The 26780-nt window shown below is 42.8% G+C and overlaps 1 protein-coding gene across 3 annotated transcripts in view; it reads left to right on the top strand.

Annotated features, from left to right (window-relative positions):
* Positions 1 to 26780, top strand: part of KCNH7 (potassium voltage-gated channel subfamily H member 7) — a 406313-nt gene that overhangs the window by 302385 nt on the left and 77148 nt on the right. For 2 of the 3 annotated variants that reach the window (XM_069733056.1, XM_069733055.1), the window contains exons 5-7: positions 4057 to 4077; positions 4543 to 4566; positions 15440 to 15654. In XM_069733056.1, the coding sequence (XP_069589157.1) occupies positions 4057 to 4077; positions 4543 to 4566; positions 15440 to 15654 (260 nt within the window). The remainder of the gene's footprint in view (positions 1 to 4056; positions 4078 to 4542; positions 4567 to 15439; positions 15655 to 26780) is intronic. The other variant, XM_069733057.1, reaches the window with a different exon arrangement.

The raw sequence follows: 26780 nt of genomic DNA, 5'->3' as shown, positions 1-26780 counted from the left end.
CGAGGAAATCTTGGACCCAGCCAATATGGCTTCCAGTCCAGCTTTCTTAGAGGTTTCACAGGGTTGCATGTGATAAGTTATGTAGCAGTATGAGCAGTATGAGCAATGAGAGCATGTTACCGCATGCAACTTGGCAGATTTTCCATTTGCGAGTCTGGAAAACTGGTTGATAAGAGCAGATGTTAGGAACTGATCCATGTGTACTATAATTTTTGTCGAAGACCATGATAAATTTAAAGAAACACAAAGACCCTGATCGATTCATTGAGGCAGGTATTTTGCACAACGGTCTTGAACATTGCACTGGAGTAAGATGATCCAAATTCATTAAAATGCATGTGTCTAGTAATAAACTTGTCAAATTGTTCAGCTGTCATGTGCCAATGGAGTAGATTTTTATCACAATTTCTGCCACTTTTAAGTCCCACTCCTTTGGGTTTTTTTATTTCAGTGCTAGGGTGGTGCTACTAACATAAGTTCCCTTACCCTAGTCTTGTACTTATCAGCTGCCGTCTTCAGCTCTTCCTGCTGCCGCTCCATTCCCACATCGTCATCTCGTGACTGCAAATTCTGACTGACCGTAAGTCAAGGGTAACAGTCACAAGCTCTCAATGTAAGTCTATAAGAGTCTCATCCTGGCCTTGTTCTGGCTCTCAAAGACTTACTATGAGTTGTTACTTCTGGATCGCTCAGCAAACACTGGAGTGATCCGCCAAGTCACAAACTGCTGAAGACCAAGCAGAGCAGAACTGATAAAAGATGAAGACGGCAGCAAGTAAGTATGAGGCTACGTGCAGGGAACTTGGGTTAGTTTCACCACTCCAGCACTGCAATAAAAAACCATTGGAATTGTGTAAATTATTGTGGTGTTATTGGCTGTGCCTTGTTGCAGCAAAGCTCGGTCCCCTTTTCAAAAATTTGATGGAGATGATCAGGACTAGTGAAAAAAACACAAAAATATTTTTGTGCCACTTGGAGTTCCATAAAAAACTTGCAATATTTTAAGAAGTTTTACGTGCCAAAAACTTCTTGACGTTTGCTTCCTAAATTTAGAAATTACACTTGACCTCACTGCATTTGAATCTCAAGAAAAAGCCAATTTTGTAAAACTCTGGCAAATAAAAAAAAAGGTTTCTCCTTATATATTTGTCACTTTCAACTGTCAGACATCTGATGGGGATGGACTTTGCAAAAGGAATGGGTCCTGTCCATAGGATAGATGATAAATGTATGATCACTATGAGTACAGGGTGCTGAGACTACCACTGATTCTGGGAACAAAGGGGCAAGGGGTTGGGAGCATGTGTGACCACCAGTCCTACAAACAGTGAATGGAGCAGGGGTCGCACATGCTTACTAGTTCTCCATTCACATGGAGGACTTTGGAACCCCTACTCTTGCATAATTTGGACTTCTAGCTATCATGTATATAGCTGTGCTAAATAAATAGAACTCTACAGCCTTATCACCATTATTAGGAAAAGGGTTCGGGCACACCGCCGATTATTCTGATTACCGGTATTCCAATTATTCTGATACAACTTTGATCAGGGTTCAATCAGAGTGACATCAGTTTTTCTCAGAGGTGGAAGAGAAAGAAAAAATAAAGTTTCTCCACCTTCTCTATTCTGCCAGTTTGTGAAAACCAGACGGTATTTAGATGTCATCCAAGTGCGGTCCGATGTTTTCAACGGACCCATAGATTTGTATTGCGGTTTCTGATCCAACACTCCGATCAAACTTTGACATGCCTCCAATTTTTGTCCATTGGATCGGAAAGAATCGGGCATGTGTACAGCCCCATAGAATATCATGGGTACGAGTGGTATTCGTGAGAACCGCGGCTAGCAGTCGTCCGATATAATTGGTCGGTGTGTGCATGAGCAATCGCATAAAATCATGATGCTATTCATCAGTGCATCTATTAAGCTTTCAAAAATGCATACAAATCTGCATATAAAAAACGCATCAAAACCACGCAGAAAATGCAAAAAAAGTATAAAAAACGCAACTGCGTTTTCTGCCAAGAGGTGCAGATTTAGTGCGGAAAAATTTGCAGGCAAATCTACAATGTGTGCACACACCCTAAACCCATCTAATGGTTTGATGGCTAAGAATGATGTTGGTTTAATTGGGTTCTGTTTCTCAAGTCAAGTTGGCAAGTGTGTGCCATGAAACATTGAAGTTGTAGGAATCTAGATACATTCCATATCATAAAATGACCTAAATAAAGTGATATCTGAGGTGTACTGAATGGGACGCAAGGGGTTAATATTAAATTAGAACCAGTCTTGCAGGGAACCATTATTAAAATAGCTGGAGCTGGAGACATTGCTATTTGGAACAGATATTTTTATTGATCGTTTGATCTTAGCTATATGCTAGTCAGGGCATCTTTCCAAATCATTTCTCTCCCAAGTGTCCTGCAGAGTTCTGTATTGTATTCCCTTCGAGGAGAAGTGAGTAGTAGCAATAATAGATAGTGACCTTAAAAATGAAAGTCTTGTATGCCTATACATTTTATTTTACTATTTCCTGCCCGCGTTCCTATAGCAAGCTGGCGATAAGGGTCCAGCGACATGTATAGTTCCATTTTATACTCATTTAAAGGGAACATTTACCTCTTAATTTTACATCATTTTTAGGTCCAGATTTCTGTATTAAATCAGTTCTCATTAGATGTTTATAGTGATCTGAGCTGTTTCACTGATGCTGAGCTCCAAAATTCTAGCTAAAAACCAAAATGAGTTCTTGTAGCTACTACTACAGGAAGCTAAGGAGGTTCCTGCATATTGTTCTGTTTTTCAGAACTTAAAAAAAAATGCATAAAATTGCATAAAAATAGAAGAAATACTCATCTGAATGAACCCAACCACTCTTGTTCTAGCTCAGTCAAGCACTGAATTTGACGGGTCAGTACTGTGGCCAATTATTGGCCGAATGGTCATTTCTTATGTGTTGAGAGGAACGAGAAAGTAGAGACCAATGGTTCCTGCAAGCAGTGGAAAACCTGGGAACCATTCTGACCATTTTTTTTTTCATTTTTCTTATATTTCCAAAAACTGTATAAAACAAACAGTATTCAGTAAGCACTTAAGCTCCCTCTAGTGGCGGCTCTATGCTAGCAAATTGTTATTTAATTACTGCAGACGTCAATGCGGCACACTTGGAACTCCATATCAGAAAATGAGAAATCTGATTGGCGCCCGCACTGAAAGCCCCGCTGCCGGGAGGAAATTAGCTTTATTCCTCCTGGCAGTGTTCAGGTTTCAGTGATCGAGGCAGCGCTGACATGGTTTCAGTCACCGCCCTATGAATAGAGAGCAGCGGCTGGCTGAAAGCCGATCCTAATTCTGAACTGCTGGTGTTGGTGCCTCCCCTATGACTGAAACCTCAACACAGTCGGGAGAAATAAAGTTAATTTCCTCCTGGCAGACGGGCTCTCAGTGCCGCCATTGCACAGTGTCAGAATACTATTCACCTGAAGATTAACGCCATATCTGCAGGTCAATAGCGTTATCTTATATTCCAGGTTCCCTTTAATCAATGATTATGGCTTCATGCCATTTTTCTCCTATTACAGAGCAGAGGGGGGGAGGTTCCTGCTGCAGCCAGTTGTCTTGCAAGTGCAACCAGACACCGAACACATAGAATAGATTTATTTATATAAAGACCAAATAGGATTTAAGAGACCAAAATAGGATTAAAGTACAAGGAGAACTAAATACTGTGATTTTTTTTTCACATTTATTTTTTATGTTTAGCCACTTTAACCACATTGCAATGAACATAGCTGCGCTGCAACATGCCAGACAAAACCTATGGACAAAGTGACGCTGTTTCTAAAAAAGAATGAAGGTAGACTGGTTACTTGAAAGGAAAATTTGACCTAGGTGTAAAAGGGTGACCAAGGTGTAAAAGGGTGTAACTTTTTAATTGTTTGATTTTCTTTACAATTACCCAAAAAATTATTTTCTTTGTATTTTTGTCTTTTTTTGAGTTCAACCCATTTAGTGTATTCTCTTTTGTATTTCCCTTTGTTCTGCTGAATATCAGACAATGGTCGCGATATCAAAGGTAATGTGTGATTAACAAATGTTTTCTCTGATGCTTAAGAGTGCCACTTTGCCTGGCATGTTAATTTGCCTGTTGCATGATTTATGAGATTCGGTGCCCTCTTCTGGCCTGATAATGATCGGGGGCATTATTGAATCTGTGAAATGTGTATTTCGATGCCCAGCTTTCTTGCGCGCCAGCATACAATATGGAAATGGCTGATAATCAATAATACGAATCAATTAAACGGAACTTATGCATCTAACATAAACGTAACTGAACTCCTAACCGCCATGTATTTATTTATTTTTTTAATTTTACAGGGTTGGAGGTACAGTAATGAGATCTAGTTAACTCCTTTGCTGCCAGACACATCGTTATTTATTGCAATATTCATCCTCTGGTAGCAAAGAGGTAAAGTTGAAAGAAGCAAAACAAAATTGCATATTTTCTTCATTCACTCCTCTTTTGTCTCCTTAAAACTAGTTTCACATTCCTGGATGGCAGGGGGTATGGTTTATTTTATTTTTTTATTTTTAAGTTTATCTATTTATGCATGCGTTATGCACTACGATGCCCACTGAAATGGTTTGCCTTGTGTATTATTGTAAATATTGAGTATTTCCAAGTAGGGAATCACCAAATCTCAAGGTTACATGAGACATGCTAACATTTTAGAAAATTGCTGGTCAGGCTGTACACACATAGGTGAGAGTGGGAATAACAGTCTTGAAGGTGTTGAAACATTTTTTGAGTTCTCGGTAGTAGGAGAACCAACAAGCCTTTCTACTTGGGTAAGGGTGTTAAGAAACTAGACGCTAGTTATCATAATGTGAGTGTTCTCCAATATTATGAAACAGAAGTTCTAAAACATAACCACCACCAAAAGATCTGTGCATGAGTGACCTAGAGGTTGGATTCTTCTCCCTTGTCTACCAAGATTCTAAAACCTATTAAGAGTAAAAGCCTTGTATTAGTCTACAAGCATCATAAAGAACTGTGCCTTTGATCTAGAAAATGAGAATAACTATCCTAATTTGACTTTTCTCCAACATCACACAACCGAAGATCTAAAAGATAGCCACCACCAACAGATGGGTGGCATGAGTGTCCAAGGGGGCAGATTCTTCTTCATTGTCTGCCAAAATTCTAATGCCTGTGAAGAAGCTTTTATTAGTCTACATACATAATGAAAGACTGTGTCAATCAGAGCAAAGTCCACCCAGCTTCAACATTCCTTTTCGCTACTGATATGTATGGCCATGTCTGTTGATCACACCAAGCTTCATTGTTAGAGCCATTGTCTTGGCTTTTTCCTAAATTACCGTAGTGTCTTATGACATGTTGAGAGAACATGTGAAACTCTAAACTTTGTTGGTGTGATTGTTTGGACCCATGGATACCAAGAACAGGACAATTTTGCTCTTGGTGTTTACTCTTAAGTTAGCTATAAGCATTTGTCAAGACCATTTGATTATCCAAAGAGTATGGTGCTCTCATGAATCTTTTCCTTATGATTATTTCAGACTTCAGTGTTTCATGTTTTTTAACGAGTCCTATCTCTTTTTATCATAGAACTTGTAGCTAGTTTATGTGGCTGTTCACAAGCTCGTCTACTTTTTGCTGACTAAGTGTTCTGCATCAAAACATGGCGACATACCTGATTTTGATCTGAGTCCCAGATTAAACTCGGCAATGCAAGTCTATGTGTTCATGAAAACAAATCGGACCGCATCGAGATGCGACTCGTGGTGATGTCCATTGTTTGATAAGGGAAGCTTGAGAAAACTTCTCATACGCAAAAAAAGTCTTGATGAAACACTGATGGTAAAAACTGACCAATAACTAACGAAAATCTAATACAAACTACAGGCGGAAATCGACCAGTTTTACGTACGAGAAAAATCACTAACGACTGAAAAGCCATTAGATAAATATTGAGGGAGAGAAGGAGGAACAGGCAGTTGTATTTCAACGAACCAGAACCTATTATTTTTCAGTGGGCGATAAGCTGCCACAAGAGCTTACTCTCCTTTCTCCCAACCAAACTCATGCACTCTTAGCCAAACTTTGGTAGTCTAATTGCTGGGAACCATGGATTCCAAGAGCAGGACAATTTTTCTTTTGGCGGTTTCTCTTACATTGGCTATAAACATTTGTGCAGATAATTAAATTATCCAATGAGTATGGAGGCCTCATGAATCTTCACCTTCAGACTCTTTGAAACATCAGTTTTTCATGTTTTTTACAATTTCTACCCGTTTTTATCAATGGATAGAACTTGTACCCGGTTTATGAGGTTGTTCACATGCCCATCTACTTTTGCGGACTGAGTAGTCCATATCTAAACCGAGAGAAATGTCTGATTTTTATCTGAGTCACACATCAAATTTGAGAGTGCAAGTCTATGAGCACTTGAAAGAAATCGGACCGCACTGGGATGCCATTCGTGGTGCTGTCTATTCTTTGATAAGAGAAGCTTGGGAAATCTTTTCATTCGCAAAAAATTCCATGGTGAACCACTGATAGTAAAATTAACCAAACGCTAATAAAAATCTGATCCAAACCACTGAAAATCATCCATTTTTGCTTATGAGAAAAATGTATGACACCTGAATAACCCATTAGGTAGATGTTGGGGGAGAGAGTGATTAGGCAGTTGTTTTTCAACGAGCCAGAACCTGTTATTTCTCAAGGGACGATAAGCTGCCACGAGAACTACCCCTTTCTTCCTCCGAACTCATGCCTTCTTAGCCAAGGTACTACGAGTGTGCAAGAGGCAAAATGAGCATTTCACCGGCCCGACAATAATCTAATGTTTAGGGCGATGTATATAGCCACCCTTACCACCGAAAATCAGTTTTTGGAATCTGTGGGCATTCCAGTGGCGGGTCGACAACGATCACTGTTTGATAACATGTCCATTTGACATTCAATTAAAGACTAATTTAAATTTAAAAATCCACGGTGAGCAATTCCCTGAGATAGAGTAAATCTTATAAATGATTGAGCAACTTAGGAGAGTAGCAGTGAGGATCTCAGATTTTCCACAGGACCGTTTCCGAGTACATTGGTGTAACATAGTCTTTGTACATACATTTCGTGAATCAAGATCCGGAAGAGGCGATGGGGGTGTTGAATCGACAGCAAGCCTCAATCAAATCAATTTACTTTGTTTTTTTCATTACTTGCATTTTAGGATCTATAGATTCCAGTATGGCCACATCTGAATCGATAGAATCTCATCCTTTTAACCAATCCTAAATAAATATTTTGTTACAAACCGTTGGTAAAATATACACATCAGTTAAAGCGGCATTGGGTCTCTTTTTTTGAAATTGCTGTCAATTAATGCCTGCGGCAAACGATTCAGTGTGGTATTTCAGTGTGAAATTGCTAGCTTGCATGCTGTGTATGATTATTATGCTGTAACACATGGTATGCTTACTAACCATTGTGAGTATTTGTTTATTGTTCTCATGGAGTTACTAATCTTCAACCTGAATGTCTAACGATATGAGACCAGCTTTTTATCCACATGATATTCAGAATCCCCTGTTGTACTATTCAGTGTGTCGTTTTATTATGACTTATGTATGTGTTCTCCCCGGAGTACTTGTCACTCGGATTGTGGATTTTCTTTATGTATTTCACATTTGTGTTTTTTATTTTGTTAAATATTTAGCAGTTTTATTATTAATTTAATATTTTTCTGATCTTGGTACTAAACGCTCACTTATCAATAATTGCACCAAAATGGAAGTTTGATGAATAGTGGTTAATAAAATACACTGTAAAGTGGTTCCCCACAAATAGGAGTACCCATGCTTGGCCTTGGTCTAAACATTCATTTTTTTGGTTGGCTTGTGATTTTTGTAAGCACCATATAAAACTCTACATTCCCTGCAGAAAAAATCTGTAGACTAGTGATGAGCAAAAGTGCTGCAATAAGGAGTTATCGGAGCATGCTCGGGTGCTTCGGCGTGCTCGAATACTATGTTTGATACCCCATAGCTGCATGTCTCATGGCTGTTCGATGGCTGCAACACATCCAGGGATTGGCTAACAAATAGACAATCCCTGCATGTGTTGCTTCTGTCTAACAGCCATGAGACATGCAGCTGTGGTGACTCGCAGAAGACACGTCAGTTCGGACATGAACATGCTCAGGTAACACCTTATCTGAGCACGCTCGCTCATCAGTAGAACCCACTGATTTTAGCGGGACCAGACAAACTGCTGATGTACATGGGGACGTACCGGCTCTCATCCGGCAGGTGTCGAAGAATGAGAAGGATCAGACCATTGGAATTTCAAGGGGCAATATACAGTTAGGGCCAGAAATATTTGGACAGTGACACAAGTTTTGTTATTTTAGCTGTTTACAAAAACATGTTCAGAAATAAAATTATATATGTAATATGGGCTGAAAGTGCACACTCCCAGCTGCAATATGATAGTTTCCACATCCAAATCGGAGAAAGGGTTTAGGGATCATAGCTCTGTAATGCATAGCATCCTCTTTTTCAAGGGACCAAAAGTAATTGGACAATGGACTCTAAGGGCTGCAATTAACTCTGAAGGCGTCTCCCTCGTTAACCTGTAATCAATGAAGTAGTTAAAAGGTCAGGGGTGGATTCCAGGTGTGTGGTTTTGCATTTGGAAGCTGTTGCTGTGAGCAGACAACATGCGGTCAAAGGAACTCTCAATTGAGGTGAAGCAGAACATCCTGAGGCTGAAAAAAAGAAAAAATCCATCAGAGAGATAGCAGACATGCTTGGAGTAGCAAAATCAACAGTTGGGTACATTCTGAGAAAAAAGGATTTGACTGGTGAGCTTGGGAACTCAAAAAGGCCTGGGCGTCCACGGATGACAACAGTGGTGGATGATCGCCGCATACTTAATTTGGTGAAGAAGAACCCGTTCACAACATCAACTGAAGTCCAGAACACTCTCAGTGAAGTAGGTGTATCTGTCTCTAAGTCAACAGTAAAGAGAAAACTCCATGACAGTAAATACAAAGGGTTCACATCTAGATGCAAACCATTCATCAATACCAAAAATAGACAGGCCAGAGTTAAATTTGCAGAAAAACACCTCAAGAAGCCAGCTCAGTTCTGGAAAAGTATTCTATGGACAGATGAGACAAAGATCAACCTGTACCAGAATGATGGGAAGAAAAAAGTTTGGAGAAGAAAGGGAACGGCACATGATCCAAGGCACACCACATCCTCTGTAAAACATGGTGGAGGCAAAGTGATGGCATGGGCATGCATGGCTTTCAATGGCACTGGGTCACTTGTGTTTATTGATGACATAAGAGCAGACAAGAGTAGCCGGATGAATTCTGAAGTGTACCGGGATATACTTTCAGCCCAGATTCAGCCAAATGCTGCAAAGTTGATTGGACGGCGCTTCATAGTACAGATGGACAATGACCCCAAGCATACAGCCAAAGCTACCCAGGAGTTCATGAGTGCCAAAAAGTGGAACATTCTGCAATGGACAAGTCAATCTCCAGATCTAAACCCAATTGAGCATGCATTTCACTTGCTCAAATCCAGACTTAAGACGCAAAGACCCACAAACAAGCAAGACCTGAAGGCTGCGGCTGTAAAGGCCTGGCAAAGCATTAAGAAGGAGGAAACCCAGCATTTGGTGATGTCCATGGGTTCCAGACTTAAGGCAGTGATTGCCTCCAAAGGATTTGCAACAAAATATTGAAAATAAAAATATTTTGTTTGGGTTATGTTTATTTGTCCAATTACTTTTGACCTCCTAAAATGTGGAGTGTTTGTAAAGAAATGTGTACAATTCCTACATTTTCTATCAGATATTTTTGTTCAACCCTTCAAATTAAACGTTACAATCTGCACTTGAATTCTGTTGTAGAGGTTTCATTTCAAATCCAATATGGTGGCATGCAGAGCCCAACTCGCGAAAATTGTGTCACTGTCCAAATATTTCTGGCCCTAACTGTATATATATATAGTACAGACCAAAAGTTTGGACACACCTTCTCATTTAAAGATTTTTCCGTATTTTCATGACTATGAAAATTGTACATTCACACTGAAGGCATCAAAACTATGAATTAACACATGTGGAATTATATACTTAACAAAAAAGTGTGAAACAACTGAAAATATGTCTTATATTCTAGGTTCTTCAAAGTAGCCACCTTTTGCTTTGATGACTGCTTTGCACACTCTTGGCATTCTCTTGATGAGCTTCAAGATGTAGTCACCGGGAATGGTTTTCACTTCACATGTGTGCCCTGTCAGGATTAATAAGTGGGATTTCTTGCCTTATAAATGGGGTTGGGACCATCAGTTGTGTTGTGCAGAAGTCTGGTGGATACACAGCTGGTAGTCCTACTGAATAGACTGTTAGAATTTGTATTATGGCAAGGAAAAAGCAGCTAAGTAAAGAAAAACGAGTGGCCATCATTACTTTAAGAAATGAAGGTCAGTCAGTCTGAAAAATTGGGAAAACTTTGAAAGCGTCGCCAAGTGCAGTGGCAAAAACCATCAAGCGCTACAAAGAAACTGGCTCACATGAGGACTGCCCCAGGAAAGGAAGACCAAGAGTCACCTCTGCTTCTGAGGATAAGTTTATACAAGTCACCAGCCTCAGAAATTGCAGGATAACAGCAGCTCAGATTAGAGACCAGGTCAATGCCACACAGAGTTCTAGCAGCAGACACATCTCTACAACAACTGTTAAGAGGAGACTTTGTGCAGCAGGCCTTCATGGTAAAATTGCTGCTGCTAGGAAACCACTGCTAAGGACAGCGACAAGCAGAAGAGACTTGTTTGAGCTAAAGAACACAAGGAATGGACATTAGACCAGTGAAAATCTGTGCTTTGGTCTCATGAGTCCAAATTTGAGATCTTTGATTCCAACCACTGTGTCTTTGTGCGACGCCGAAAAGGTGAACGGATGGACTCTACATGCCTGGTTCCCACCGTGAAGCATGGAGGAGGAGGTGTGATGGTGTGGGGGTGCTTTGCTGGTGACAATGTTGGGGATTTATTCAAAATTGAAGGCACACTGAACCAACATGGCTACCACAGCACCTTGCAGCGGCATTCTATTCCATCTGCTTTGTGTTTAGTTGGACCATCATTTATTTTTCAACAGGACAATGACCCCAAACACACCTCCAGGCTGTGTAAGGGCTATTTGACCAAGAAGGAGAGTGATGGGGTGCTACGCCAGATGACCTGGTCTCCACAGTCACCAGACACCTGAACCCAATTGAGATGGTTTGGGGTGAGATGGACCGCAGGGTGAAGGCAAAAGGGCCAACAAGTGTTAAGCATCTCTGGGAACTCCTTCAAGATAGTTGGAAGACCATTCCCGGTGACTATCTCTTGAAGCTCATCAAGAGAATGCCAAGAGTGTGCAAAGCAGTCATCAAAGCAAAAGGTGGCTACTTTGAAGAACCTAGAATATAAGACATAATTTCAGTTGTTTCACACTTTTTTGTTAAGTACCGTATATACTCGAGTATAAGCCGACCCGCGTATAAGCCGAGACCCCTAATTTTGCCACAAAAAACTGGGAAAACTTAATGACTCGAATATAAGCCTAGGGTGGAAAATGCAGCAGCTATCGGTAAATGTCAAAAATACAAATAGATACCAATAAAAGTAAAATTAATTGAGACATCAGTAGGTTAAGTATTTTTGAATATCCATATTGAATCAGGAGCCCCATATAATGTTCCATAAAGTTTGATGGGCCCCATAAGATGTTCCATATTAAAATATGCCCCATATAATGCTGCACAAATGCTGATTATTGCCCCATAAGATGCTCCATACAGACATTTGCCCCATATAAGGCTGCACAAATGTGGATTATGGCCACATAAGATTCTCCATACAGACATTTGCCCCATATAATGCTGCACAAATGTTGATTATGGCCCCATAAGATGCTCCATAAAGATATTTGCCACATATAAAGCTGCACAAACATTGATTATGGCCCCATAAGATGCTCCATGTAGACATTTGCCCCATATGCTGTTGCTGCGATAAAAAAAAATCACATGCTCACCTCTCGTCGCTCAGGCCCCCGACACTTGCTATATTCACCTGCTCCCCGTTCCACCGATGCCGGACGCCGCTGTGTCTTTCCCGTCCTCTGCACTGACTGTTCAGGCAGAGGGCGGCGCGCGCACTAATCGCGTCATCATACCCTCTGACCTGAGCGTCAGTGCAGAGGACTGGGAAGACGCAGCGGCGGCTGGCAGCGGTGGAACGGGGAGCAGGTGAATATCTGCGTTTTACTCACCTGCTCCTGGCACGGTCCCTGGTTCTCCGGCGCTGGCAGCTTCTTCCTGTAGTGAGCGGTCACATGGTACCGCTCATTACAGTAATGAATATGCTTCTCCACCCCTATTGGAGTAGAGTCGGGTCCATATTCATTACTGTAATGAGCGGTACCATGTGACCACTCACTACAGGAAGAACCTGCCGGCGCCGGGGAACCAGGGACTGCGCCAGGAGCAGGTGAGTATGATTACACAGCTGCTGCTCCCCCTCCCCTGCCGACCCCTGGGTATGACTCGAGTATAAGCCGAGAGGGGCAATTTCAGCCTAAAAAAATGGGCTGAAATTCTCGGCTTATACTCGAGTATATACGGTATATAATTCCACATGTGTTAATTCATAGTTTTGATGCCTTCAGTGTGAATGTACAATTTTCATAGTCATGAAAATACAGAAAATCTTTAAATGATAAGGTGTGTCCAAACTTTTGGTCTGTATTGTATAACACATGAATGCTCAGCCAAGCTATGCACTATCCACAATTATGCATTACCCCATTGCCAGCTATGCATAAGTTCCTAAATAAGACTTTTAGTGCCCCATTCATCAAGACTGGTGTTTCGTACGCCATGCTTAGTAAGAGTGCAGGAGCACACGCCACTTATAGAATAACTATTGTTTTAATTTTTATTCCATAAATCAATAGTACACATGAAAATAATCAACTTTGTAACATATGTTAATCAGGGAAATCTGCTTCTTTCTCTGCCTGAATTGATCAGTAATTTTCAAAATTCTCAATTCTGAAGTAAAATCTGTATTCAGTTAAGACAAAGTTTCCTATTACTGAGATAGGAGATGGCAGATGCTACTGGTTGGTCCTGCTAAAATTAGTGGGCTGATCAGTCTTCCATCTGATATGTGGCGGAGAGGCTTTTAATGAATGTTCCGAATCTTAACAGTAGCATTCATTTCCTTGTGCCTTGCCAAATATGACTCTAACATTTTTGTCGCGACTTTTGATAAATTTATTGGACGGGATTCACCTTGCCCGAGCTCCACCTACTTTTACAGAGCTGTCAGAAACTGACGTGAAAACACCAAATTTTTTAGCCAACTTTTGTCTAGTGCAAAAGTTTTCCTACATTTGAAGATGTCTTACACCAGAATTATGGCAAAACACTTTCACGAATCAGGCTCTTTCTTTTTCTAGCAAAGCAGCATACCTAAACTGTAAATGTATTATTACGGTATATCAGAATCATAGCAGTAATATCATTTACACAGTGAGAATAAACTGCATCAATCAATTATGCAAATCTACATTTATCCGGGGTCGATACAACAGCGGTGCTTGAATTATGGCTTTTATTGCAAACTCCGATGTCTCTGATATGTAGTTGCTAGTGATGAGCGAACGTGCTCTGATAACGTCGTATTCGACCATTCTCGGGTGCTAACTGAGTGACTTTGACGGGCTCGAAAAATATGTTCGAGTCCCCTGCGGCTGCATGTCTCGTGGCTATTCGACAGCCGCAACACATGCAGGGATTTCCTAACAGACAGACAATCCTTACATGTTGTGGCTGTCGAACAGCCACGAAACATGCAGCTGCGGGGACTCAAACATATTTTTCAAGCATGCCGAAAACACTCCGTTAGCACCCAAGAATGCTAGGGTAACACCTTATATGAGCACGTTCACTCATCACTATTAGTTACACCGAGTGTATCCTTAAATTCAACGCTTCACGCTAAATTCATCGAGCTTCCAAAGCTGATGAAATTGGTGATGTTAGTGAGTCATAGAATTACTCAGAGGGAAAGTAGTGCTCGATAATTGCAGGGTCTGCACTATTCGAGTGGAATAAACCAAACGATCTTTCATACTTCAGGAACATTCTATCTTAGATACACTTATTAGATTAAATGGAGCACACTGCATCACGTCAATGACAAGACAGTCTGAACAACCCGTAATGCAGATAGAGTTGTAATCCGAGAGGATTTTTTTATAAATTTTTTTTATATGATGAAATCTTAAAGAAAAAAAAAAACAAGACATGAATTCATGTCATATCACACCTCTTGCCGCCATGCCTAATTTTTCTTTTTGCACTTTCGTGTTTTCTTCTACTTTTTCCAACAGTTGTAAATTTTTTAGCATATGAGGGCTTTTTTTTTTCAGTTTTGAATGACACCATTCAGTTTATGAATTGGTGAAAAATAACACAATTCTGCAATGGTTTTTGAGTTTTGTTTTTATTACACTCAACCTACGGTAAAAATTTAACTGGCAAAACTATTCGGGTCAGTAATATTATGGCAATACTAAACATGCATATTTTTTTTTTGTATAATTTAGTAGTTAAAAAAAAGTTAGAACTTTGTAAAAAAGAAAAATTGGTCTGTGTCTCCATTGTCTGAGACCCTTATCTTTTTTATTTTTCCATTGTTGGACCTGTAGGAGGGCTTGTTTCTTTTTGAGTGGCGAGTTGTCGTTTTTTGTGGTATCATTTTGGGATATAGTATAGAGAATGCTTTGATCTCTTTTTTTATCGTATAAATTTGGAAAAGGGTGACAAAAACATCGATTCTGAAATTTTGATTCTTTTTTTTTTCCTTTTCCATTGCAGAATCTGTAACTGAGATCCCAAATATTATGCATCATTTATAACACTAGTTTTTCATAAAGCACAGAAGAAAATTTTGAACTCCAGATCTAAAGTTTCTTAGCACAGAGCAGCTGGAAGTTTCCATGTCTCTCTAAGCTTCCATCCTCTTAGTTCTGCTGTAGACATAAAGTCTAGTATCAGAAATGCACTTTAGAAGAGTTATGGAACCTCAGGGGCGGAGAGTTTTTGATGTAGCAATATGAGAAATTGCCAATGATTAATTTTTATTCAACACTAAACTGTCACATACTATTTATAGAGTTACTTATATTACTAATATACAACTAAAAACTCTAATATATGTTCATTTCTATATTTCTTTTTACTCATGGAAGGATATGTTTTTAGGGGCTTATAATCATTTGATGTTTAGTGTTGTTGTTGTTTTTTTTTACTATATATAACTTGTTTTTTAACTACTTTTAGGCCCTTTCAATCATATCAAATCTAGTCTTCTGGGTTCCACATCTGATTCAAACCTGAACAAATACAGCACAATCAACAAAATTCCACAGCTCACGTTGAACTTTTCAGACATAAAAAATGAAAAAAAGGCGTCATCGCCTCCTTCTTCAGAAAAGGCTATTATAGCACCTAAGGTTAAGGAGCGAACGCACAATGTCACAGAAAAGGTCACACAGGTAAGCAAATCTAAACAAATTGATTTTTTTTTTAATCTTTGCTGCAAATGTGGATAAAATTGCTTGATTAATTGTCATGAAATATCTTGAAAGTAGGGCTCGTTTTATTATTTTTATGTCCAACAAATCAATGGAGGTAAAAACCGTTTTTTATGAAAAACCCCCTGCAAATAGACCAGATGTGTATATATTTACATGCTATTTTCCTGAATACCAATCTAAAATGTTTTCAAATTTAACCCTTTACAGGGGTTGTCTGACATTAAAATATATATATTATTTTTTGCATGACTTGATTAAAAATAATAAACAAAGGTATAATCCTCTTAAAACACCACTACAGATCCAGTTCTGAGATCTCTAAGGCTACGTTCACATTAGCGTTTTGCGCGGTTGCGTCGGGCGCAGCCGCGGCGACGCATGCGTCATGCGCCCCTATATTTAACATGGGGGGGCGCATGGACATGCGTTGTGCTGCGTTTTGCGACGCATGCGGGTTTTTTTTGCCGCAAGCGTGGGGCGCAGAAAACGCAGCAAGTTGCATTTTTTTGCGTCCAAATTTCGGCAAAAAAGGACGCATGCGTCGCAAAACGCTGCGTTTTAGCGTGCATTTTGTTGCATTTTTGTTTGCGTTGTGCGTTGCGTCTCCGACGCAACATCGCACAACGCAAATGTCAACGTAGCCTAAGAGACTCTGATAAATTTTATGCTCCTCTATTGTAATGTGCCCAAAATTTGAGACATTTTGAAGATCTGCAAGTGGATAGTTAGCTGGAAAAAACAACTGGATCATGATGACATCCTCAAATTGTTGAGCAAACTCCAAAAAAATACCATAATTAAAAAACCTAGCGTAAAAATGACTCCAAGGTTGTAATGAATTGGGAACAAAAAATAATGCTTAAGATCCTAACTTTATTTTATAGCAATATATGCCTATGATATAAAAAATGACTACGCCAACCCTAACAGTTTATTTTTTGCTTCCGATTATTTCTCATTTTCGTGAACAACTGTGTCCAGTTCAATAAATATTCATTGACGCATTATCGTATAATCACACAATATAAGTCACTGCTCTTATTTGCTGACAAAAAATAAACATTGCTAATATATTCCAAATTTAATTGGTTTGCATGCTAACATTTAGATATTGCAGCTTTGCATTTGAATGTGGTTTTAACAAAAGTATTTTTAAGGCTTCTATGAAACAATTGAGAATTTGGGAATACTTACTATAGAGAAGTTCATAAAATAATAGAAGATTAATAATCTTTTACAATTCCGTCACATGAAGTAAGTGAATAATTGAATTGGTTTACGTTTAGCTGTTGTGGTTCTGCATTTGAATGTGGATTAAAAGTGACACAATAATAGTGTCATATAGAACATAAGTAGTAACACTACATAGTGCCCATATAATACTGTAATAAAGTCTTTAAAGGGAACCTGGCAAATCACCAAACATCATTAACCTGCAGGTTATTAACGCTCTCCATCCGCTTTACCGAAAATGCGGCTGCTGGGAGAAAATCAACTTTATTTATACCAGGAGCATTCGGCTTTCAGTTATACAGGTGTACCCCGAATGGCTCATGTGAGCGCCAGCTGTCAATACAGGCTATCACTTTGATTGACAGCTCACTCTGCGCTGGTGTGCTATCCCTCGAGCTGTCCATCAAAGTGTCAGGGCATGCTTACAGTCGCCACTTACTGCTTACTGAGCAGTGACTGTAGACACCCCGTGCACGCCTTTGTTAGAGTGCTTTAACATTGCATTTAGACACCCGTTCAGTGGCCCCATCGGGCTTACGTCCGAGACCCCCTCTAAGCGGGATTCCGCATATTCACCGAAGAGGCCGTAGACTATAATGGTGCCAACACAGAGAATGTGTTCTCTGCTGTGCATCTTTTTCAGGTGTGCACGCCTACGGGACGCAGGCACTAAGACATATTAGATTGTGTCTGGATGTCCACCTCCAGTAGACATATACACCTGAAAATTATGTACGGCAGAGAGCACGTTTGCTCTGTCGGCACCATTATAGTCCATTGCCTCGTCGGCGCATACGTCTGAATCCCGATTTGTGGAAGGTTTGGATGTAAATCCCGACGGGGCCACTGAATGAGTATCTAAACACAATGTGAAAGAACCCTTTCTGAAAACTATCGACTGCCGAGAGAGATAGAGCTTATTTCCTCCCAGTAGCTGCACTTTCAGTATGGCTGATGGACAGCGTTGTTACATTCTAAACCTGCCTATGTTAACAGGAATGTTAATGGCGAAAGTATTTGCAGAACCTTGCCATAGTAGAAACTTCTCATCTGGTACTTTAATGTTAGCTTCCCAGGCACAGCTTGTGACTACTAAACTTTTCTCAGCATCGTGACATTGGTACTCGGTGGCAGCCCTACCAGGGCAGCACGAACCTTCTTGGCCAGCCTCTTGTGATTGCTGTTTTTCTGCATAATCATGACTTGAATGCAAGCATCCCATGCATCCCTTATGATTAGTAAACCACCATGATATCATGATTTGAAGGACACCGTTCCAGCATCCACATTGGCAGAGGAAGATCTCACTGCCTTGGTCTGTGTGCCATGGAGTACTGTTGTGTATGCCAGACCAGGGTCCTGAAAATCTTTTTGCTCAACCGTAGTTCTAACAATACTGATGTGAGAGTTTGTAACTCTTTTATCTTTATCTTTTACTCTGTTTAGGGTAAGGGTAAAACAGTGTGTTTAATAATTTATTGAACAACCAACAAATAACATCATATAGTACAGTCCCAGCAAAATACTCAAGATGGTGCAAACTACAGAGTCTCACCATTCCACTGACTCGGGATTAGAGCTGCTTCCAGGGCCAATTACCCTCACCCTTAGCACCCCGCTTTTGGCGGGCCCCCACAGAGAGGAGGTAATGACAAGCTTAGGAAGCTAACCAAGAGCAGTGAGGTATGTGGCCAGGTGACCTGATTGTCCCCACCTGGAGTCTTGAAGATGTCACTGGTTCAGTGATGGTCAATGAAGCGGTTCTGTATTCCAGCTGGGGCTGTGCTCACCTAAGCTGACATCCTGTAGAGTCTCTTGGAGCAGAGGGAAAGTTTCCTTATATAGTTCACAACTGTATTCAAGCCAGCATCCAGAGGTCAAGACAAAGATGTGAATGAGGTTAACTTGCCTTGTTTATTTATAGTTTATCCTTCAATGTTTGCAAGTCAATAAACTGCATGGCCAGGTACAGTGTGTAATCAACATATCAGCAAACATTATTGTTCAGTTACCCTGTCTCCTTATTATGCAAAGACAGCAGTACAATAAACTATAGGAGCTGATACAGGAAGTAAAAAACAATTTGCCCATTTGCAAATATCAATTCAAGCTACAAGAAGAGTCAATACTTCAGATAACAGTCTAAGATTCTGGGCCTACTGAATTTACATCTAGCATAATTAAGAAGAAATGCTTTGTCACAAAAGCCAATTGCCAAAAAATTTCAGCCACAAATTCATTTAGGTAAAAAAAAACCCACAAAACTAATTGTTCTCAATTAGTGTACAACCGCTTTAAAAAATATTACCATAGAGCGTCTATCTAATACTGCCATACAGCGCATGTAAAATAGAAAACACTGTACAGCAAATAGGAAACACTTAACCATGTACTAGTAATGGTGCTCATCAAAGCTAAAAAATAATACTACAATGGCCATGAAAAAGTTTCAAACTGAGCCACCAAAGAGGAGGAAACTGCTGATCCCTGCATTGGAGGACCAGGTATTGGAAACAATGATGTGGTCAGTGGGTTATGCTAGGAGTCGGACCTGTCACCACAATCCAGGTCTGTAAATAATAAGTGAATAATGTGTATAAAGAGTCAGTTTCTCCAAGACTACAAATTGCTACAGCAATTCTGCCAAGACGTTTAGACTTTCTTGTCTGTGAGACATTGATTGTGCCTGGGCTAAAGCAAGCGTCCTGGCAGAATAATACCCCAGAAAAATGAACACAGTGATAGAAGTCATGTAAAAGTCATTCTTTGTCCACATAAAGCATTCAGCATTTCTCTCAAAGATATAAATTATGAATATGTTCTTCTAAAAATAGCAAATCCTTGTATGTATCATCTCCCTAATAAATGGCTTCTCCATTACCACTTTCATAAGTTTTTGTATTTATAGTTCATGTTTTATCCAATAGACTCCATATAAGCCATTTTATGTTACTTTATGTATTGACATTCATCCTTCTAGTATAAAGCTAGCCAATGGTCCACATATTCACTGAATATGTTTATATTTGCACAAATGGCTCATGCAAAGTACATAATATTATACTGATGTGTTAAAGGTCTATGCATCTAACATAAATTTCTGTAAACCTTATACTATTAAAAATGCAAGCTATATTACATATCGGATGGAACATCAGAAAGCAAATAGTGCTGGTGTTAGGGCTGGCGGAACGCACCGAGTAAATGTAGAGATGTTATTTGGTGCGTTCGCAGCCCGGGGTCCACCGTGCAGGAATAGAACCTGCTGCTGGCAAACAGCGGCACGATATGGCGGTAGAAGCGAACTCTGTTGCTTCACAGAGTCGCTATAAGGAAAGGACTGTGTCATGTTAAACTCCACAGGAATACACAGTAACTGCTGAGCAGATAGCAGCTTGTGGTCACGCAGTCCAGGAGGCAAACATACAATCTCCTCACCGGTGGAGCCGGTATTCTAGTGGCTTATTTCAGCCGGGGCCCTGTAACCAAACACACAATCTCCTCACCGGAGGTGCCGGTATTCTAGTGGCTTATTTCAGCCGGGTCCCTGAATACACACAAGCGTGACCACAGTGGCGCAAAACTCATGTCATGCATTGATACTAGCGCATGGCCGTGCGGCCATGCGAGCCTTATATAGCTGCAGCAAGAAAAAGACCTTCCTAGAAGGACCAATGAGAGACTGCCATAACTGAGCATGTGACCCTAGATCTCCACTGAGAGATCTTACCCTGGGCATGCTCAGTGTGTGAAAAGCAGGAGTTAGTCCTAGCAGCAATAGGACCTTCCTACCATGTGACCCTCGATCTCCACTGAGAGATCTTACTCAGGGCATGCTCAGAATGAGAAAAGCAGGACTTAGTCGCAGAAGCGTCTGCTCGCCGCTGCCCAGCATTGACTTCAATGGCAGAAGCAGGAAAGGCAGCAGTAACTCTTTGTACAGAGTGGGACTGAGCAAGACACTTGGACTGACGTCTCCGCTGAGCAGGCACAACTGCGGCAGGAGAGGAATGGGAGACCGCAGCGGAGATGGCCCGAGATTCCCCCTGTGCAGAGGCGGGAACTCGACCCCTAACATTACCCCCCCTCCTAGGGCCCCCCCCTCCTTGGACCTCGCTACGCTCAAAGGCAGCAATGAGCTGCGGAGCCTGAATGTGCTCAGCAGGCTCCCAGGACCTGTCCTCAGGACCATAACCCTTCCAGTCCACCAAATAAAACTTTTTACCACGTACCACCTTGCACCCCAAAATAGCATTCACCTTGTAATCGTCCATAGATTAACCCGATGTCCCAGCAGATGACTCGAAAAACCGGGACATGTATACGGGTTTCAAGAGGGACACATGAAAGGTGTCGGTGATACCCAGGCGTGGCAGAAGGGCTAAACGATAGACCACAGGATTAACCTGTTCGAGGACCTTAAAAGGACCCAAGTAGCGAGGTGCAAACTTAGTGGACTCCACTCGCAGCCTGATGTTACGGGCGGAGAGCCACACCAAGTCGCCAGGAGCAAAGGTCGGAGCGGGACGCCGATGTGCATCGGCGGAGGACCTCATTCTCTCCTTGGAGGCCCGAATGGCATCCTGAGTGCGGTCCCAAATATCCAGTGCTTCCACAGCCCAGTCTGCCACCCTGGAGTCGGCGGAAGACACGGGCATAGGCACAGGTACCCGCGGATGCTGACCATAGTTAAGGAGAAATGGGGTTTGTCCAGTGGAGTCGGCCACGGCATTGTTAAGCGCAAACTCTGCCCATGATAGCAAGGATGCCCAATCATCCTGCCTGGCTGAGACAAAATGTCGCAGATATGTGACCAAGGTCTGGTTGGCCCTCTCTACCAACCCGTTCGTCTCGGGATGATATGCGGAAAAGAGATTTAACTCAATGCTGAGAAGACGACAAAGCTCTCTCCAGAACCGAGACGCAAACTGGGGAACCAGGTCACTGACAATTTTGTCCGGCATACCGTGTAGGCGGAAGATGTGTTTTATGAACAACGCTGCCAAGGCCCGTGCAGAAGGTAACCGTGGAAGCGGGACCAAATGCACCATTTTAGAAAAATGATCGGTGACAACCCAAATGATGGTACAGCCACGAGACTTGGGCAAACCCACCACAAAGTCCATCCCGACCATCTCCCAGGGCCTGTCTGCCACCGGCAAGGGATAGAGTAACCCTGCTGGCCGTTGTCGAGGAGATTTATTTTTGGCACAGGAGACACATGCCTGAATGTAATCTCTGACATCACGAACCATATGTGGCCACCAGTACGACCTCGCCAGCAGCTCAGATGTCCTTTTTGTCCCAAAGTGTCCACCCACCCTGGATGAATGAGCCCAAGAGAGAACCTCCGGTCGCAAATTAATGGGTACAAAAGTCTTGCCCGGAGGCACAGACTCTAGCGAAACCGGAGCTATGGTTCTCAGGCTCTCAGAAGGGACAATAAGCCGAGGCTCCCCTTCCTCCTCCTCAAATGACACAACAGAGCGAGAGAGGGCGTCAGCACGAATGTTCTTCTCCCCAGCGAGATAATGGAGGGTGAAGTGGAACCGGGAGAAGAACAAGGACCATCTGGCCTGGCGAGAATTTAGCCGCTGGGCTGTTTGCAAATATAACAAATTTTTGTGGTCCGTGAAGACTTGAAAGGGAAAGCGAGCCCCCTCCAAGAGATGTCTCCACTCCGAGAAAGCCAACTTCATCGCTAGCAACTCCCTGTCCCCGATGGAATAATTCCTCTCCGCTGGTGTGAAGGTCTTGGAGTAGAAGAAGCAAGGATGCTTCCGACCTTGAGCATCCTTTTGGAAGAGGACTGCTCCTGCACCAACGGATGAGGCATCCACCTCCATTATAAACGGCTTATCCACATCGGGACGATGTAGGATGGGAGCGCTAGCAAAATGAGACTTAATAGAAGAGAAGGCCTTGGAGACCTCTTCAGACCACAATTTGGGATTTGCTCCCTTCTTGGTGAGGGCTACCAAGGGAGCTACCAAAGTTGAGAAGTGTGGAATGAACTGGCGGTAATAATTAATGAACCCCATAAAGCGCTGCACCGCTTTAAGAGAATGGGGTTCTTGCCAGTCCATCACAGCCTGTAGTTTGGCAGGATCCATAGCCAATCCCTGGGCGGAAATGATATAGCCCAGGAAAGGTAAAGACTCCTGCTCAAACATACACTTCTCCAACTTTGCATAGAGGGAATTTGACCGTAAGAGGTCGAAGACTCTGCCAACATCTCTCCGGTGGGAGTCAATATCTGGAGAGAAGATGAGAATATCATCCAGATAGACTACGACCGAGGTGGAGAGCATATCCCGGAAGATGTCATTGACAAAGTCTTGGAAGATGGCTGGGTCATTACAGAGCCCGAAGGGCATCACCAGATACTCATAGTGCCCATCCCTGGTATTAAACGCCGTCTTCCATTCATCCCCCTCACGGATGCGAATCAGGTTATAAGCACCCCGCAAATCTAATTTGGTAAATACCCTTGCTCCCCGTAGCCTATCAAAGAGCTCAGAAAACCGGTGGCAATGGGTACTTATTCTTAACGGTGATGGCGTTAAGACCCCTGTAATCTATGCATGGATGTAATTCTCCGTTCTTCTTCTGCACGAAGAAGAACCCTGCCCCTGCAGGTGACACTGACTTCCTAATGAACCCTCTTGCCAAATTTTCCTGGATGTATTGGGACATAGCCTCTGTCTCCGGGAGGGAGAGGGGATAGACCCGTCCCCGAGGAGGTTCTGCTCCAAGCAAGAGATCAATAGGACAGTCATAGTGGCGGTGAGGTGGAAGGGTCTCCGCAGCCTTTTTGGAGAAGACGTCTGCATAGGACCAATAGCATTTGGGAAGGGAAGAAAGATCTGCAGGTATCTCGGTGGTAGAAACCTGAAAGCACTCTCTCAAACATCTGCCCTTACATGAATCACTCCAACCCAATATCCTCCCAGAGGACCACTCAATATGTGGGGAGTGGAAACGGAGCCAGGGTATTCCCAGCAGAATCTCATCCATTCCCTCGGGAAGGACAAGAAGGGAAATTATCTCCTGGTGGGATGGGGACATAGCTGACGTGAAAGGGACAGTCTGGTGTGTTATCTGAGATGGAAGTGTTGACCCATTCACTACTCTAACAGTCACCGGTTTGGCGAGCATCACCAGAGGTATTGCATGGCGCAGAGCAAAAGCTGAGGAGATGAAATTCCCCTCAGCTCCAGAATCCACACAAAGCTCGACTTTTAGAGAGTAAGAGCCTAATATGATTGTCCCTTTGAAGGACAGCTTGGAGGAAAATGCCGCTGTGTCTAGTGAACCTCCTCCAAGGGTTACTAGACGCGATCGTTTACTCGACCGCCGTGGACATTTATTGGCATAATGTCCTTCTTGTTGGCAATTTCTGCAAACCACGGGTACTCGAGCGGTCCGAGACTTAGGTCCCGCTCGAGAAACCTCCATGGCCTCATGGGAGTCGGACGCCTGAACGGAAGATTCCAGAAGTCTGGCGAAGATGGGAGCCAGCCGAAACCTCTGCCTACACTGGGCCCGCTCCAACTTCCGCTCGTTAAAACGGAGGTCGATGCGGGTTGATATAGAAATAAGCTCCTCCAGTGTGGCGGGAATCTCCCTGGTGGCCAAGGCGTCCTTCACATGGTCTGCCAGTCCTCTCCAGAACACTGGAATAAGGACTTTATCCGGCCATTCCAGCTCAGAGACCAGAGTCCGGAATTGGACGGCGAACTGGCTGACCATGGACGAACCCTGTGTTGTTGCCAACAATTGGAGCGCGGTATCGTGGGTGACACGAGGTCCCAAAAAGACCTGTTTAAGAGCGTCCAGGAAGAGAGGAGCACTCTGCGCCACACGATCATTGCGCTCCCATAGCGGCGTTGCCCACTGCAACGCCCTGCCCGACAAAAGGGATAAAATAAATCCCACTTTTGCCCGTTCCGTAGGAAAACGTGCAGCCAGAAGCTCAAGATGTATGGAGCACTGACTCACGAATCCCCGACATAGCTTACTGTCACCAGCAAACTTGTCTGGAAGCGGGAGACGGGATAAAGTCGGAGCAGGGGTGGCAGAGGACAAACTGGCTGCAGCTACACTTGCAGCCTGAACAGCGACTGCGGTAACATCCACAGCTGAGGTTGTGCGCTCGAGAGCCGTCAACCTACCCTCCAGCTGCTGGATGTACCGCTGTAAACGCTGATCGTCCGCCATTTACCAGCCAGACCCTGGCGCTAGTATACTGTTAGGGCTGGCGGAACGCACCGAGTAAATGTAGAGATGTTATTTGGTGCGTTCGCAGCCCGGGGTCCACCGTGCAGGAATAGAACCTGCTGCTGGCAAACAGCGGCACGATATGGCGGTAGAAGCGAACTCTGTTGCTTCACAGAGTCGCTATAAGGAAAGGACTGTGTCCTGTTAAACTCCACAGGAATACACAGTAACTGCTGAGCAGATAGCAGCTTGTGGTCACGCAGTCCAGGAGGCAAACATACAATCTCCTCACCGGTGGAGCCGGTATTCTAGTGGCTTATTTCAGCCGGGGCCCTGTAACCAAACACACAATCTCCTCACCGGAGGTGCCGGTATTCTAGTGGCTTATTTCAGCCGGGTCCCTGAATACACACAAGCGTGACCACAGTGGCGCAAAACTCATGTCATGCATTGATACTAGCGCATGGCCGTGCGGCCATGCGAGCCTTATATAGCTGCAGCAAGAAAAAGACCTTCCTAGAAGGACCAATGAGAGACTGCCATAACTGAGCATGTGACCCTAGATCTCCACTGAGAGATCTTACCCTGGGCATGCTCAGTGTGTGAAAAGCAGGAGTTAGTCCTAGCAGCAATAGGACCTTCCTACCATGTGACCCTCGATCTCCACTGAGAGATCTTACTCAGGGCATGCTCAGAATGAGAAAAGCAGGACTTAGTCGCAGAAGCGTCTGCTCGCCGCTGCCCAGCATTGACTTCAATGGCAGAAGCAGGAAAGGCAGCAGTAACTCTTTGTACAGAGTGGGACTGAGCAAGACGCTTGGACTGATGTCTCCGCTGAGCAGGCACAACTGCGGCAGGAGAGGAATGGGAGACCGCAGCGGAGATGGCCCGAGATTCCCCCTGTGCAGAGGCGGGAACTCGACCCCTAACAGCTGGTGTAAGGAGGCACATGGGTACCACAACTAGGAATAGTGATTGACCCCTTCTTTATACTGGTTTTTCAAGATCCCATGGTGAACCACAGTTATCTTATGGGAGAAACAAGATTAGAAGGCCACATACACTATAGATAGCTGTCAGTCGAATGATAACCAGCAGTCGTTTCATAGAATCATAGAATGGTAGAGCTGGAAGGGACCTCCTGGGTCATCTGGTCCAACCCCCATGCTCAAAGCAGGATTCACTAAATCATCCCAGACAGATGTCTGTCCAGCCTCTGTTTGAAGACTTCCATTGAAGGAAAACTGACCACCTCTCATGGCTGCCTGTTCCAATCATTGATCACCCTCACTGTCAAAGTTGATGACTTCCCAATACACAGGAGCACTCGCTCTACTGAGAGCTCCGGCTTTCTTTATGAGAGAGACATTGCCAGGCATCTCTCGTAAGTGAGGAATGCTTGTTATCTGATAATAGTTCAGTGTAAACAGGCTGACAATCAATAGATCTTAACTAGAGATGAGTGAACCCAAACTTAAAAGTTCAGGATTCATACCAGACACTTCGCGTCCAGTGCTAAACTCTAAACATGGACTTCTCCCGAAAGTCCATTTTAATGTTGGGAGTTCGGGTGGAAGTCCATGGGTGTGAGAGAGTGCATTTGGGTACCAGAACCCGAATTTCCACAGGTC

The sequence above is a fragment of the Ranitomeya imitator genome, chromosome 7 (assembly GCF_032444005.1).
Source record: "Ranitomeya imitator isolate aRanImi1 chromosome 7, aRanImi1.pri, whole genome shotgun sequence".
Taxonomy (NCBI): Eukaryota; Metazoa; Chordata; class Amphibia; order Anura; family Dendrobatidae; genus Ranitomeya; species Ranitomeya imitator.
Note: the sequence above shows the minus strand (reverse complement) of the source record. Positions and strands in the feature narration are given on the sequence as shown.